A 17,773-nucleotide genomic window follows, 5' to 3' on the forward strand; every position below is an offset into this window, starting at 1 on the left:
GCAGGCAGGTTTGCTAAAGCTTTTAGTTTGGCGGGGAGTCGGGAACCAGAGTTATAGAGCAGATAATACCTAAATAGATGCATGGTGCAATGAGCTTGTGAGGAAAGACAGGCAGTCGATAGGACAAAATTGCAGCCATAAGGATAAGAATTTAACTTGTGATACTATGGAGACAAAATTAAGGGTGATGAATACAGAAATGAAGGACTTGTACTTAAATGCCATGAAATACAAGGAATAAGGTAGATGATCTTGCAGCAAATTGGAAATCAATTTATAGGCATCTCACCAAATTTGTGGCTGAAAGAAAATTACAGCTGCAGGCTGAAGAATGGAGGATACAGGGTTTATCAAAAGAACAGGCAGGAGATTCTGTAGGTTTATAAAAAAAAATTCTTTGGAGAGGAGACGTAGGATTGGAGGAGGTCAAACCCCTTTGGGAAGAGTAAGAAACAATAAGAGTACAAAGACCCCAATTGTGTGGTGGGGGAGGGGGGGGTTATGAACAGACCTCCAAACAGTAGTCTGGAGGTGGCATACAAATTACAGAGAAAGATAGAAAATACATACAAAAAGGGCAATGTTAGGATAGTCAAGAGTAATTTCAATATGCAGGTTAAATGGGAAAATTCAGGTTGGTGTTGAATTCCACCCCCCCCCCCCACCCCGCCCCACAAAATAAAATGCACAGAATGCCTGCTGACAGCACTTGTGGCTGAGCTGACTAGAGAAAAGGTCATCCTACATTGGGTGTTAGGTAATGAACCAGATTTTATAAGGCAGCTTAAGCCTCCATTAGGAGGCGGAATTCCCCCTGCAGTTTGACAAGGGGAAACTAAATTCAGATGTATCAGTATACCAGTGGAATAAAGGTGACTACAGATGTATGAGAGATCAGCTGGCCAAAGCTGATTGGAAGCAGATACTAGAGCAGCAGTGGCTTGTTTTGAGCTTAGTACAGAAGGAACAGGTCAAATTCATCGCAATACGCAAAAGTGCTGGAGAATCGTAGCAGGTCACACAACACCCAAAAAGAAGTTAAGGGTAACCAACCTTTTGGGCCCGAGCCCTTCATTGGGTGTATCAATAAGGAGAGAAAAAAGAAATATGAAAATAAGCCAGTTAGCAATGTAAAAGCTTTTTCAGATATATAAAAAGCAAAAGTGAGGCAAGGGTGGACATAGGACCACTAGATGCTGGGGAGATATTAATGGGGCTTATGGAAATGGCAGACAAACTCAGTAAGTATTTTGCATCGGTTATGCATGGAATTCTTCCTAACTATGTCCACTTTGAATGAAAATTAACCCTAGGAGTTGTGGAACTCTTTCCTTGCATTCTCCTACAAATTACCAGCAATTAAAACCCAAATTTGATTCCACTTTGATTTCATTTACTTAACTTTTTATCTAATTTTCTTCACTCCTTAGTGATGTCTTGAGCTGTGGATTTTCATATTTCAGATGGGCAAGTGAAAGAATTGATCATGAAATTGCATCCTTCTGCAAATAACATTTATTATAGTGTTTGTATTGCAATTTTCTCACCTTGTGTTTCATTTCTTAAATCCAGATCAATGGGATTACAATGACCCATAAGATGAAGAGGTTAAGAGCATACAATGGTCACTGTGTGCAACTCTGGGGCATGTGTCTACCACCATCTCCACCATGTTGCAATCCCTGTGCCTTCTGCCACTGCCGTTTCTTCAATACCGTCTGCTATTGCCGGAAGCTGAATCCCAAGTGTGTGGATTGAACATAAATAGCTTGTCTTGTGTTATTAACACAAGGTTACAAAAGTGGAAAAAATATAATACACATTAAATATACAAAAGTGCCAGAGAAACAGCAGATTCTGCAGCAGATCACTTCATTGGCATTTTCACTATGTCCAGTATCCTAGAGTCTACCCATTTAAATTTCCTGCCCATTCCCACACTGACATATCTGTGCTTGGTCACTTGCGCTGCCAAAATGAGACAACCCACAAATTGTGGACGCATCCCATATTTTGTCTGGGCACCCTCCAACTAGATGGCATTAACATCAACCTCTCCAGTTTCCCCCACCTCTCTTTCCCTATCCCTAAGGTTCCTTTCCTCTAGCTCTGCTCTCAAAGAGCTACCCCCTTCCCCAGATCAATTCTCAGCTTTTCCTCTGGCCTGTTGGCCTGTGCACCTCCCCCTGCCTCTTCTTCCTTCCTCAGGAGCTTGCCTGCTTTTTGCTCATACCTTGATGAAGGGATCAGGCCCAAAACATCGGTTATATTTCTTTGCCACCTACGGTCGCTGCCAACCAGTTGAATTTCTCCAGCACTTTTGAATATTTGCATTAATCACAGCGTCTGCAGACTTTGTTTCACACACAACGATATGCATGCCTTCACTTTGTTTATCAGTGAACCTAATATAGGTAAAGTTAAGCATTCCAATTGATTAACAATTACCTACAAGTCACCAATAAATTCTTAAAGCTTCTTACTGTTCTTTGATGTAAGCTACTTCGATGAAATTAAAGGATCACTAAAATTATTTAGCTAAAGATTGAGAAGTGGAGCAATGGAGGCAGAGCAGATGCTCATCAGTTTCGTATACAGTGGTGTGCTTTATTGTGACATTCATGAATATGGAAAGCTGTTGGAAACAACTTTGCTTCACGTTTTATCATGAAGTCATCTGCCTTTAAGATTCATCAACTGGATGGTGTGAGGTTGGAGGTGCTGGGGTGTGGGGAGATGTGTTTTAATATTTCTCATTAAATTTTACTTCAGTAGTTCATAAGGTTGGATTACAAAGAATGAACTAACTGAGATCAGCTCATTAAGGTTAATGTTATTACTTATGAGGAAATAACATTGTTTCAGAACAGAAGAAATTAAATATTTTAAATTTAGGCTTGCAGCCCAGTAACTAGCCCTTTTGACCCACGAGCTCTTATTGCCCAATTGACCTGCAGCTCCCGGTGAGTTTTGAACGGTGGGAGGAAACTGGAGCCCCCAGGGAAAACCCACATAGACACAGGGAGAATGTACAAACTCCTTACAGACAGCACAGGATTCAAACCCCAGCCTTGATCGCTGACGCTTTAACAGCGTTGCTTCACTAACCATGCCGCTGATTTCCATCATATCAAATGGATATGTAGCATTGACAAGGAAAGTACAGTGAATAATTGCACAAGCTCTGTTCCATTACAATTCTATCTGCTCATGTGTTGCTTTATCATGTTCTGCTCAGTTAATGCTATATGTCCAAACATCAAAGTGGAAACTCCTAAACTGTGAATTGCTTTTTCTATCGCCACATTTGTCCATCTTCTCACATTAACACTTTCCTTCTAATTTCATCATTCTTTGGCTTGGCTTCGCAGACGAAGATTTATGGAGGGGTAATGTCCACGTCAGCTGCAGGCTCGTTTGTGGCTGACAAGTCCGATGCGGGACAGGCAGACACGGTTGCAGGGGAAAATTGGTTGGTTGGGGTTGGGTGTTGGTTCTTTCCTCCTTTGTCTTTTGTCAGTGAGGTGGGCTCTGTGGTCTTCTTCAAAGGAGGTTGCTGCCCGCCGAACTGTGAGGCGCCAAGATGCACGGTTTGAGGCGATATCAGCCCACTGGCAGTGGTCAATGTGGCAGGCACCAAGAGATTTCTTTAGGCAGTCCTTGTACCTCTTCTTTGGTGCACCTCTGTCACGGTGGCCAGTGGAGAGCTCGCCATATAACACGATCTTGGGAATTTCATCATAAAGCCACTTATAACATCACTTAAGTAATTATTTCCATGTCTACTTGGATTTTAAATGACAGTGCTTTCTTCATTCTTAAATGGGCCCTGTGGTGATATGGCTGTATGTACTGGCTGGCCCGCCCTCTGGGGGTCTCCCTACCTTAGCTCGTCCCTTGATCCTTCCCATGTGACTCCTGGCCATAAAGGTTGAGTCCCCTCTCCTTCCCGCTCATTTTCCTAGCCTAGACCTGGGCCAGCAGTCTCTGGCCTATTGTTCCCCTCAGTCTTCTGTCTGGATCATTATTGGGCTACCGATAGTGCCCAACAATTTAGTGAGCAAAATTTTAGAACTCTGCGGTTATGGAGAAATTGCTGCACCCCAAAAGGCTGGAAGTAGACCCCCAAGTCCCGGGAGCATTGGGACTCTTTGAGCAGTGGGTGAACTGTTTCAATAATTTCCTCAACGCTGCTGCAGAGGTGGTCGACTCGGATGAAGAAGCTCAAGATCCTTCAAGCCCGAGTCGGCCAGAAGCCCTACCTGACAATCTTAGGCTGTGTGAACTACACCGACACAATGACTGAGCTGCCGGCGCTCTATAAACCCAAGGTGAACTCGGTTTACTCCCATTACCTGCCGGTGTCCCAGAAACAACAGCCTGGTGAGTCTGCCGAGGAGTTTGTCTGGTCACACTGGGAAAAGAGTGTTTGGGGGATCTCACAGCACGATATCGCTGAACTAGTGCATGGAAAAGTTGATCAGAGACGCCTGCGGTTTGAGGTTGAGGTCGGACTACATCTGGCAAAGACTCCTCGAGGAGGACCCATTCCCTCTCAAAAAGGCCATCGAACTGGTCCAAACTCGACTCCGCCCAGTGCCAGGCGGTGTTGATCGTGGGTAGGCGGGCCAACCATGTACGTTCCACCATGAGGGCCATCAGCCTTGGACTCAGCGTCGGGAATCAGTGACCCAACCGTGGCTGCAATCATACCGACTGCATCATTGAGCTGCAACTTCTGCGGGCAGGCCAGGCATGCGAGGCACCTCTGTCCCGCGAAAGGAGCAACATGCTCAGGCTAATAATAAGAGGGGCACTATCAAAGGGTCTGCGGGTCCTAATCACAGCCAGCAAGCAGTGCAGCGTGCATTCCCGAAGAACTTCTAGCGCTGATCGCGTGCGCGATGAGGGGAGTGCCATCTTACCAGCCACCGCTCCCAGCCTCGGTACCTTGGCCTTCTGCACTAGTGACATCACTTCCAGCCACCTCGACTCCACTTCCGGCTTCTTCTTCACCCAATGCTGCGTGGTCAACATGGAGGTCGCCATCTTGGGTGGGCCTCCCCACCAACGACGACGATGAAGAAATGCCACTCCTCACTTAAATCAAGCCAGTCCTCACCCGATCTCGAACACAATAATACAGATCGAAGTGAATGGACATGAAATTAACTGTCTTTTTGATAGCGGCAGTACGGAAAGCTTCATACACCCTGATGTGGTCCAGAGACTCTCCCTCCCGGTCTGACCCATGACTGGGATGGTTTCAATGGTGGCCAGGGACCAACAGTTGAGTATTCAGAGGTATTGTGTAGCAGTGGAGGTGAATGTTATAATGACTTTGTTTTACTAGTCATGCCCTGCCTCTGAGTGCCAATCCTCCTAAGCCTTGACTTTCAGAGTCAGTTTAGGAGCGTGATGATGGCGTTTTGAGGTCCCCAACCACTGTTGAACATTCAAAGCCCTTGGCGTTTCATTGACCATCTCTGACCAAATGGCCAGCCCTCATTACCATCCTGTGGCCCCAACACTCAATCCCCAGAACCATCCAGCAGTATGGGCACTCGGTCCTGGGCATCATCCAGTGGTCCCGGCACTCAGTCCCCGGCTATGACCTGTGGCCTCACAACCTTAAGCGTGCCCCCTCCGTCGCTGATCGCGAACCTCACCCCAGATTGCAAACTTATCGCCACCAAGAGTTAGGTCTATATTTCGGAGGATATGCAATTTATCCGGGCTGAGATTAGCAACTCCAGATGGAGGGGATCATAGCCCCTAGCACCAGTCCCTGGAGAGCACAGGTCCTCGTGGTCAGAGGGGCAGGCAAGCCCCAGATGGTAATTGACTATAGTCAAACCATCAAACAGTTCACCCGGCTGGATGCGTACCCGCTCCCCCGTATAGATGACTTGGTCAATAAGGTCACCAAATATAGAATTTTTTCGACCATTGACCTCAAGTTGACTTACCACCAAGTTCCCCTCCGTCTGAATGATTGAATCTATACCGGATTCGAAGCTGACGGGAAACTTTTCCACTTCCTGCGGGTACCCTTCAGCATTACTAATGGTGTTTCTGCTTTCCAGAGTGTAATGGACCGGATGGTGGAGGATAAGTTGGTTGGTGCAGATTTTCAGTACCCTGCCAGGTATGTCATCAGAGCCTGACACCTTACAAGGGTTCACCCTCTTAAATGATGTTCTGACATGGTCCTCAGAGACAGATATCATGGTGTCCTCAGCCTTTTCAGGGATTCTGGTAGGCACTGTTTGGTTCTCCTTCTCAAAGCGGGCATAGATGGTGTTCAGCTCATCAGGTAATGAAGCATCGCAGCAATCTACAGTCTTTGCCTTCACTTTGTAGGTTGTAATGGCCTGTACACCCTGCCATAGCTGGTGTGTAACTGTCTGTCTCTAGCTTCCTCTGGAATTACCACTTTGCTTCAGAGGTGGCCATCTGTAGGTCGTAGCTGGACTTTTTGTAGAAATCGAGATCCCAGCCTTAAACATCCTTGTTCTCGCCCTCAGCTGGTGATTGGATCCTCTGATTCATCCAGGGCTTATGGTTTAGAAACAAACGGTATGTGTGCGAGGGCACACACTCATCCACAGAGGTCTTAAGGAAGTCAGTGAGACCTATTGCGTATTCATTCAAGCCTATGGATGAGTCTTGAATACGTTCCAGTCCACCCAATCAAAGCAATCTTGCAGACCCTCCTCCACCTCTCTCAACCATACTTTCGCTGTCTTCACTACTGGTGCTGTAGTTCTCAGTTCCTGCTTGTACTTTGGGAGTAGAAGTACAGCCAGGTAATCAGACTTGCTGAAGTACAGTCTGGCTCGGTAGGCTTTTATCATAGTGGTGTAATAGTGGTCGTGTGTGTTGGCTTTCCTGGTCTTGCATGTGATGTGTTGATGATAGTTTGTCAGAGTCTTCTTCAGGTTGGCCTGATTGAAGTCCCCAACAATGATCGGGAAGGCATCAGGATGTGCTATCTCATGGTTGTGCTCAGTCCCTCTAGTGCCAGCCTGACATTAGCCTGGGGCAGAATGTACACTCAGTGGCATATTTAGGTCAAGTGGTGTCCTAGAGCTGCCACTGACATCGCACCCCCATCAAAAAACCGCCACACAGCAACCGTGCCACTGCCACCCGACATATCCCTTTAAATTACACAAATGTTGCGTTAATGTATTAGAAGTCTTTGTTTCTTACCTGTCATTCCGTTGCCAGCTGGAAGGTGCAAGTGGCAGTCGACAGGGCAGTCAGTGGACGACTGGGGTGGGCTGTCGGCGGGTAAGTCAGAGGGCAACTGGGGCAGGCTGTTGGCAAGGCAGTCAGGGGGCGACTGGGGCAGGTTGTTGGCAGGGGACGGGCTGTTGGCTGGGTAGTCAGCAGGTGACTGGGGTGGGTTGTCAGCGGGGCAACAGGGGCAGGTTGTCAGTGGGGTAGTCAGGGTGCGACCGAGGCGGGCAATTGGCAGCCTGCCCCGCTGGCCACCCACTGACAGCCTGCTCCACCGGCTGCTCTGGCCTCTGGCACCTCATTGGGACACCGGCCTTCAGGCCTGCTCATCGGCGCCAGTGGCTTAATGGGTAAAATGGCTGTTTTTCCCTACCCATAATCCCCCACACAGCTGGAACAGCAGAGCGGTTCCAGCTGTGTGGGGGATTATGGGTAGGGAAGACAGCTATTTTTCCCATTAATCTCGCATTGAGCTGCTGGCACCAATAAGCAGCCCTGAAATGTCCCGATAAGACACTAGCCTGGAGAGGCACTCAAGTGAGCCCCAGCAGCACAGCATTGCATCCATGGGAGGATGGAGATTAATTATTGGACTAAGGACTCAGATATTGGGCAGGTAAGGTGAGGACAGTGGCACCCCCGTTGCAAGTGGCACCTTCCTACAAGTGTCATCCTTGTTCTCTGCCCCACCTGCCATATGCCAGTTAAGCCTATGATGGCAGTGAACATCCTGGCCAGGTAGAATCAGCAACTCTTGATCGCCAGATGTTCCAGGTCGAGGGAACAGGATAGGGACACAACTGTCACATTTGTGCACCATGATGAATTGATGATGACACAAACGCCACCTCCCCTGGTTTTTCTTGATGCCACTGTCCGGTCAGCGTGATGGAGAGTGTAGACCTTGGGCTGTATTATGATGTCCGTGTTTAGCCATATTTTTGTAAAGCACATTACACAGCACTCCTTGGTGTCTCACTCATGTTGAAGTCTGGCTTGGAGTTCATCAAGTTTGTTCTCCTAGGATTGTACATTGGCCAAGAGGATGGTAGGGAACGGAAGCCTCAGGGTCCAGCTTCTCAACTTAACCTGTAGTCCCTCTTTGTGTCCATGTGGTTGGGTCTTCTTTACATGGCCCGTAGGTCCACTGCTGATAGTTCCCACAATGTTTAGATGGTCAGTGCGATGTCCCTTTAAATCTCCTGCGATTTTTTAAATGTACTGAGCATCTGCTTTTTGCAGCTCTCCACTCAGCTCTGGATCACCTCAAAAACAGCAATTCATACATACAACTGCTCTTTATCAATTACAACTACTCTTCAATAACATTATTCCCTCAGTGCTGGTCAAGAAGCTACAAACTCTAGGTCTCTGTACCCCACTCTGCAATTGGATCCTTGACTTTCTCATCGGAAGACCACAGTCAATTCAAATTGAAACAACGTCTCCTCGTCATTGATCATCAACATGGGCGCACCCCAAGGATACGAGCTTTGCCCACTGCTCGACTCATTATAAACCCATGACTGTGTGGTCAGGCCTAATTCCAATGCTGTCTACAAATTAGCCGATGACACCACAGTTGTCAGCAGATTCACAAACAGCAATGAAGAAGCGTCCAGGAGGGAGTGGTGTCACACCAACAAACTTCAAGATTTAATTTATTATGATAGTAATAAATCAGCATCATGTTACATGAAAATTCTTTTTGCCTGCTGCAAGGCAGACAGATTCATTATTGGTAGGAATTGCCTCAACGCCTCTTACAGTCAGACTTATAGTCAGAGAGAGAGAGAAGCAAAAGAGAGTCTCTCAGAGTTACTGAGTGTCAGTAGATTTGCCTCCAGTGCTTCCTCCATCCCCGCAGCCAAAGAGAGCTTAGTCCAAACCATTGGCAACCCGAGCTCCAGATCCAAACTCCTGACACGGTTAGAAACCTGTCAGTGACCTCGGCATCTCCCCGCATCCTGGTTCCAATACTTGGTACTGTTACGGTTATGGATAAATATGTCTTTAAAAGAGATAGATTGTGGGGTTTAGTGTAGGGTATACTTCACAAAAGACATCTCATTTAAAATGCAAGAGCTTTGCTGAAGCTAGACGTGGAGGCTCCAAGTGACTTTGTAGAGACAATGGAACTGCTTTGGAATGGACTTCAAAAGGAACTATGACCAGGCAAAGGAGGGAGAGGGAGAGAGAGAGAGAGAGAGAGAGCCTGTTGAAAACCCTTGTGGTCCTTACAAGAGGAAATGGCTGGCTAAAGTGTTTCTCCTGAAATAAGGGAAACAAGAGGAACTCTGTGGTGACCTGGAAGAAGAGGTTATCATTTGGAAAACCCATGATGGGGCAAGTTTCTTCGGCAAGACTGATTGGAGGAAATCAGTTTGTGTGTGTCCAACGAGCAACAAATCTCTCTCTGAAACCAACAAGAACCTTCCTGAGTAGTAACCATTTAACTTTAAGCACCAGAGCCTGGTGAAGATTCATAAATGTTAAATTCTGTGCACAGTATAAGAATTGCCTGATACCGGTGAACTTAGAGAAGTGAAAAGTGAATGATTTGACTGTGAAACAAAGAACCTTCCTGAATATATACTCCTTACATACCCTCACGCTTAGTATTAGAAGGGGGTTAAGTTAAGCTAATAGTAATAAGTTAAAGATTGATCCTGTTTTTATGTTTAAAGAAAATTAAAAGCAACTTTTGTTTAAGTAACCCTTGTCTTGGCGAGGTTCTATTGCTGCTGAGTTTTGGAGTCCTCTGGGGTCATAACAATACTCCTCCAGCCAGTTCAAGCCAGTCTTCAGTAGTCCGTAGCCCAGTGTGAGTCTCCTGACAGCAGTCTCCGGCACCCCACAGCTCCCATGGCTCACTGCATGCACTGGTACCTCAGCTGCAGTGCCCCCTTACTGGTCCACTGCTGTGGTCACCATCCCCGTGGATTGTCTTCTCTGCTTTTCCCTCTCAGATGGTGCTCGATCTTCCCGTCCTCTAGTTCCCTGCTCCAATCCTCCACCTCCCTGGAGTCTCCAGCCCCTAATGCCTGCTTCCTCATAGGTCTGCACCAGCAGCAGTGCTGCTGCCATCTTTCTTTTGCCATCTTGTGCTCAATGTTAGCAACACCAAGGAGATGATTGTGGACTACAGGAGAAAATCAGGTGAACACAACCCAGTCTTCATGAAGGGCTCAGTAGTAGAGAGGGTCAGAAATTTCAAATTTCTGGTGTCAACATCTCCAAAGATCTGTCCTGGAGTCTCCTTTTTGATGCAATCACAAAGAAGGCTCGCCAGCGGCTATACTTTGTGAGGTATTTAAGGAGATTCAATATGGTAATGAAGATTCTCGAAAACGCCTACAGGTACACTGTGGAGAGCATTCTGGCTGGTTGCATCACTGTCTGGTATGGAGGTGCCAAATCTCAGGACAAGAAAAAAATTCCAGAGGATTGTTAACTCGGCCTGTGACATCACAGGCACCAGACTTCTCTCCATCGAGGACATCTACATGAGGCGGTGCTTTAAAAAAGCAGCCTCTATCCCCAGACCCCCACCACCCAGGCCATGCCTTCTTCACTCTGCTACCATCGAGGAAAAAGCTACAGGAGGCTAAAGAAGAGGTCATCAGATTCCTGAATAATCAATGAACCAAAGACACTGCCTTACTTTTCATGCACTATTATTTTTTATTGCTTTTATATTTATTGTTGTAGAATGGTTTATAATATGAATTTTTGCATTATATGATGCTGCCACAAAACACCAAATTTCATGACTTGTTCACGACAATAAATTCTGATTCTGAAGTCTGAATAATCTCTCGAATAAAACATCTTCTATAAAAATTGAGCACTAATAGTAACTTTAACTCTGGTAAACTGATTTAATAAATTTGTGTTTAAGAAACAATTCAATGACAAAAATATTCTAATTGGGACTTATATTAATTCTCCACTGACATAAATTCCATTATTTCATCTAGAAAAGTTTGCTCTCAAGCAGGATTGAGTAGAAAACAGGATAGGTTAATTTCATTAAGGCTTTGACACATTGTGATATTGCCTCAGGGTTTTCAGATTTTTCTCAGTACAATTTGGCTGTATCTAGCTTTCAAAGACTGATACTCAGGCCCTCGAAATTGCCCGAACGCATTGCCATTGCCATCTTTTAGTACAGTAGTTCACACTTGCCTGCCCCTTTTTTCCCCACAGTGCTTTGATTTTTATGGAGTGTTAAATAAGATAGCATGCCAATTTTCTCCCAATTCTAGTCTCAATCAAACAATGCATTTGCTAATAACATGGAAAGTGTTGGTTTGCTCGTACCCTTAAGCCTGTCGTGCCATTCAATACGATATGGGGTGTATCTAATTCTAAAATCCTCTCTACTTCCATTTACCCTCAGTAAACTTTCATCCTCTTGCCTATCATGTTTCAACACAAATTAGGAACAGCAGAAGACCACATGGCCCTTTGAACCTCCTGCGCCATTTAATAAAATCATGGTTGATCTGAATGCAACTCAACCAACATATTTCAATCACACGCTGTGACCTTTCACACCTTTACTTATCGAGTATTTTCCTTTACCATAAAAGTATGCAAAGATTTTGACCTCACCATATTTTGAGTGCTTGAATTCCAAATGATCACAACATAAAGTTTTACACGATTCTGTCTTAAACGACTTTTTAAGCTCTAGATATTCCCACAAATGGAATCACATCCCATCTCTCTCTTCTAAACTCTAGTGTTAGAAGCCCAGCTTGGCAATCCTTCATAGGACACCCAACTAATTCAAGATATTTTTAAAATCAAGTTGTTTGTGATGTGCACTATGAGAAAGTTCATTTTGCTTGCATGTCAATCCATACAAAATATACCAATAAAAATAGGGTACAGTTGAAGAACAGAATGAAGAGTCAAGTCTATGGCATCATCTGTGGACTGGTTTGGAAGGTAGGCAAACAGGAACAGCCCCAATGTCGCTGGAAGGTGTGATTTAATGTGTTCCATTACTATTTGCTCAAAAGACCATGATTGTAGACGTCAATGCCACTTGGCGGTAGTAATTTTGTTAAAGAGATGATGGCGACTATCTTGAATCCTGCAGGGACAATGGACTGCTGCTGTGAGAAGGGGTCTGTTGTGACCAGTTAGCTGGGTTGCACGGATGTTGAGCACCCAACCATGAACGTTGTCTGATCCTGCTACTTTGTGCCAATTTACCCTGGATAGGATTCTCCTAACCTCAGTCGTAGCTATGCAGGATGCCTGTTCTTCATGGGGAAATTAGGCTTTCTTTGGTGTCACATTGGTTTTCTCACAGAACTGTGCGTAGAAGGCATTTATAACCTGTCAGGGAGACATCATTGTCACTGACCCACAGGGTTGACATAGTCAGTGATGGTTTGAACACCCTGCCACATGCACCTCATTGTAAGTTTTACACAGGTGTCTAATTCCTGAATAATGAACTTCACCCTCCTTTGCTGACCACTCAGACGTGAGTCAACTCTTTAACAATGTTTTCCACCGCACTGATGGTACTGGAGCTTAAAAAGCTGACACGGTAATGGGGGAAGCAGTGGGATGGGGATGATGTACGCTTACTCCTGTGTATTTGGTCACACCACAGAGAATGGACTGGACTAAACACCATTCTGTGGCCAAAGCCATTACCAATTTAGGGTTCATTAAGCTACTGGTCATCTCAGCATCTTGCACCATAATGTTGAGATATTGTGATATCTATCAATGATAATTGGTATACTCCTTGTTATACTGTGAATGAAAATGGATTGTAGATTGCATTTTGGTAAACATAAAATGGCTGTTCCACATCAGATAGATTGTTATTAGCTGTGTGGTTAATGCTGGGCAAACATTAGATGAGTCAAGGTGATGCGGCCCACAAATGCCTAACCAACATATGGCCTTTACGCACAAGTGACAGAAAAGCATATGAAGCCAATATTGAAAATATTAGAGAACAAAAATTTCCATGACACAAAATATATATTTTTCCTTCATGGCTCATTATCCTGATTTCAAATTAGTAATCCTGATAAATGTATTGTTCTTTCCATAACTTTTATCTGCCTGTGATGCAAGTTTCAACAAATTATGATTCTGCATTCCCAGATCCCTCTTTGTTCTGCCACATTTTGCAGTTCTCTACCACAGTACCTTACCACCTGTGGGTAAAACTTGCCTCTCAGATCCTTTTAAATATTTCCCCTTTATTTAATTTTAGACTCCCATGTGATGAGGGAAAGAAAAACTATGATTGTCCTATCTATGGCACTCTGTGGTCACACTTCAGCCTCCTTATCTCTGGGGAAAACAATCTCAACCCATCCAAACTATATCAAGATATAGGGATAGAATAGTCGATAGTTGTCTAGGAAGCTCAAATTAGCAAACAACAGAGAATCTATAAATTCTTGCATGGTTCCATTACATAAAGAAAATCAATTAATGAAAAGAAAGCTTTGAAAAAACATATTTACTGAAGTCAACATTAAGACCCAGAACTGATTACATTATTCAAATACTTTTTGGATGAATAAAGAGCAAAAAAAAAAGGCAGAATTATTGTTCCTTGTTCTCTATCTTGTTTGTAATTTTTAAAAAATATTGTTAATCTGAATACTTTATACCAACTAAATGTATTCAAACAGACCATTAACACCAAGACTATTAGCGCAGCCATTCTAACTATGTTGCAATACAAAACAGTGTCTATTATTGTAATGGAGGCTGTTGGCAAAGTGCACTGTCAAATATTTTTAAAAGTGATACAGATTTACATCTTCACTTCATTTCTGTATGATTTTAATTATTTATTCATCCAGGGCTCATTGTTTCTTTTGGGAATTCCACTGCTTCTAGTCTTTTACCATATATCCTGATTTGACCAAAATAAATTGTCTGCCCTTTAGAAACCTTCAGATTTTCATTCCCATCATGGATTGCTTTTAAAGTAGTTTTGTCAATATAATGGGTTTGCATCGGACATAGAAGATGAGATGATTCATGGAATTGTTTACCAGCATTTATTTTGCTCCCCTTAGCAAAGTAACAGCAGTGTCTATCTCATTCATCCTTTTCCTCAAATGCACACATATACTTTATTTTAACATTTCAATATGTACTCAACTCAGTGTACACAGTATTGGCTGAAAACTTTTAAGATTTTCCCAGGAAAACATATTGCATTTTAAAATATTTTCAAACTATATAAAAATAACTATATTTACAAGGTGAAAACAGTGGCACCTAGTGGGTGAGTTAAAAACTGTATAGAAAAATTAACTTGCTAGAATCATACTTTAACAAGGAAATTTTGTACCTTTAGAAGACCTTTAGAAGCATGAAAAATAACAGAATTTACACTGTGAAATCTCGGAAATGCTATGTTGATCACACGACCAGCACATGATAGTGGAGTCAAAACACCAGTAAGATAAAAACATCCATAAAACTTATATTAATGGTTAAAATAATAAAGAACCAACTGTAGAACATAATAATATTAGTAATGAACAATCTGCATAAAGATTAATGACACAACCAATTCATTTTTGAAGGAAAACATTTAAAATAGCCCAGAAGCAATTTTCTCCCCTACTTATCCTTAGCAAGGTAACACAGTGTGAGAGACAGGAAAGGAGGGCTTAGGAGGTGCACAAGAGATGTGCATCACTGAACTCATTCCCACCAGAAACACTATTAAAATTACAGATAATTTTATCATAGAGATAAAATTCACAAATATAGAAAATCTACTTTTAACTCTGTTATATAATTTTGATTAAGTAGATTAATACTGGAAATGGTATGGTGCCTTGGCTGCACACTCTCCTCTGTTTCTTATACATTCTAGGCTATACAACAGCAAAGTGCTTTGAAAGGAAGATGTGATCTGGAAAAGTTCATCAAGAAGTGTTCAGTAATATGGATGCCAACTTCCTCCATCAGCAATTGGATAGTGAGACAACCATATGACGGCCCCACAGATACTGATAAAGTTTTACAGTACAGAAACTTCCCCAATTTATCCATGCTGACCAAGTTGTCTACACAAGCTAGTCCCATTTGCCTGAATTTTTCCCATGGCCCTCTAAACCTTTCTTAGTCAATGGTCAGCCCCCATTAACAAAGTAGGCCTTTTAGAGCCTACTTTGTTAATGGCAAAGGCATATTCGGATTCTCCTCCTCAGTATCATATTTCTTCTTTTTGCCCATTTCCCTTGATGACTCTTCTATCTTTCAAAGATACTTTAATATTTCCACAGCAAGCTGAACTTCTAATTGAATAAATCCATCAAACAAAATAAACTACACAAAAGTGTAATTATCATTGTGGGGTTTCCTAATATTAACATCCAATCTCATGAAGAACTATCAAGTTGAATTTTTCCACTTGACTCTCTGTCCGAAATTCGGGGGCTTGACTCGTTATGCTTTTATGATTTATGTGCACCACCTTGTGCCCATCTGCAGTACTTGCAGACAATGTATCTGAGCATTAAAAACAAACTTGAAAGCTCTCTCATCCAATCTTCCATCTCCCTTGAGAACAGTTGTGTTCAAAAATTGTCCTATAGATTAAATCACCCTTATATCCTCTGAATTAAGTCTAAATTGCAAACAGCTTTAAACTGTAAAGGATATGACAATCACATTCAATCATCCTTTTACCCAATTTCAAAAAATAACAATCTGGAATGAGAATCCTGGAGATTATTTTGTCTTTTTATGGACCCTGAATACAGCATTACTAGATATTCCTTCAATTTAGTTGTTAAGATATTGGCGCTGCGACAGCAACAACACTACTGCTGGCAAGATGCACCTTCCAGGACTCCTGCACATGTCACTGACTGGCTCAACGGGTTTAAACCATCTGGAGAAGGGTGCTGGTGGCATTTTCCCTCACATTAGAGAAGCCACAGTGGTCTATGCCCAAAATGGCAATGCCTGTGACCACTGGGGGAGGAGACAAGCAATGCAGGATTCCAGAGCAAAAGAACACTTCTCCCCACCCCCATCCCCCACTGAAATAGCAGTGCCTGAGAGAGGACCCTATAACGTAGGTCCACAGCAGTGGATCAACAAAGGGCGAATGACTAAAACACCCTAGTCTGCAGGGTGCTAGAGACTTGCTTTTGTGAACCAAATATTGGGTCCAGGATTCATGTGGGGGCTGATGCTCCCAAAAGGCCTTGGGCACTGACAGCTTCCTAATCTCAGGGTATTGGTGTACCCATACAAGACCATGATGCAGCCGGTCAGCAGACTTACCACCACACATCTGCAGAATTTTTCTAGGGTTTCTGTTGTCATACCAAAGCTCCGCAAACTCCTGAGGCACTGACATGTTTTCTTCACAATCCCATTAGTGTGTTGGGTCCAAGAAAGATTCTCTAATATAATGACTCCCAGGAACTTAAATTTGCTCACCCTCTCCACCTCTGATTCCTCAATGATCACTGGATCATATATCTCTGGTTTCCCCCTCCTGAGGTCAACAATCAGCTCCTTGGTTTTGGTGACATTGAGTGCGAGGTTGTTGTTGGTGCACCATTCAGCCAGGTTTTCAATCTCCCTCCTGTACGCTAACTCATCTTTTTTTTAAACATACATCCCACTACCACAGTATCAACAGTGAATCTGTAGATGGTGTTAATGTCGTACCAAGCCAAAAAGTGACCAGAGCAGGGGGCCAGGAATGTGGCCCTGTTGTTCTCCCATACTGACGAAGATTGTGGAGGAGATGTTCTTACTAATCTTCACTGATTGTGGTTTGGAGATGAAGAAATCCAGGATCCAATTACACAGTGGGGTGTCTAGTCCCAGGTCTCGGAGTTTGCTGATCTGTTTTGAGGGGATAATGGTGTTAAGTGCCGAACTGTAGTCCATAAAGAGCATCCTGATGTATGTATCTTTGCTGCCCAGGTGTACCAGAGCCAGAGAGAAGGAATCCACCATGGATCTGTTGCTGCATTAGGCGAATTGGAACAGATCCATGTCACCACTCAGGCAGGAGCTGATATGCTTCGACATTTCAAAACACTTCATCACTTTTGACATGAGGACTAAATATAAAAGTCATTATTCCAAAGAACTTCATTTATTCCTTGAAGAAGGGTTCAGGCCCAAAATGTCGGCAATATATCTTTATCTCCTATAGATATTGCGAGACCAGTTGAGTTCCTCCAGCATTTCGATTCAAGTTTATTCTCATCCAATTGTACAAGTACAACCCAACAAAACAGCGTTCTTCTGTCCTCGGTGTAAATAATGCAGGCACACAACCAGACATAAAACACATACAGACAAACAATACATATGCAGGACAAATATTCACCTATACAAATAAGTAAATGAATATTGTTTCATGGATATGAGAGTCTCAGATGGTTAGTGTGAGGTTCTTTTGGATGTTTCTGTCTGTTTTTACTATAATCACAGCCTCAGCAGACTTTCACGTTTGACCCAGAGGCCATTCAGCCCCTCTACCCAG

At 43.5% G+C, this 17,773-nt stretch overlaps 1 protein-coding gene across 3 annotated transcripts in view; it reads left to right on the forward strand.

The window, feature by feature from the left end:
* asip1 (agouti signaling protein 1) overlaps nucleotides 1-2,456 on the forward strand; it is a 70,350-nt gene extending 67,894 nt beyond the window's left edge. For all 3 annotated transcript variants that reach the window (XM_069888178.1, XM_069888180.1, XM_069888179.1), the window contains one exon: nucleotides 1,573-2,456. In XM_069888178.1, the coding sequence (XP_069744279.1) occupies nucleotides 1,573-1,758 (186 nt within the window). In that variant the 3' untranslated portion in view covers nucleotides 1,759-2,456. The remainder of the gene's footprint in view (nucleotides 1-1,572) is intronic.
* Nucleotides 2,457-17,773: the final 15,317 nt, after the last annotated feature.

The sequence above is a fragment of the Narcine bancroftii genome, chromosome 6 (genome assembly GCF_036971445.1).
Source record: "Narcine bancroftii isolate sNarBan1 chromosome 6, sNarBan1.hap1, whole genome shotgun sequence".
NCBI classification, from domain to species: domain Eukaryota; kingdom Metazoa; phylum Chordata; class Chondrichthyes; order Torpediniformes; family Narcinidae; genus Narcine; species Narcine bancroftii.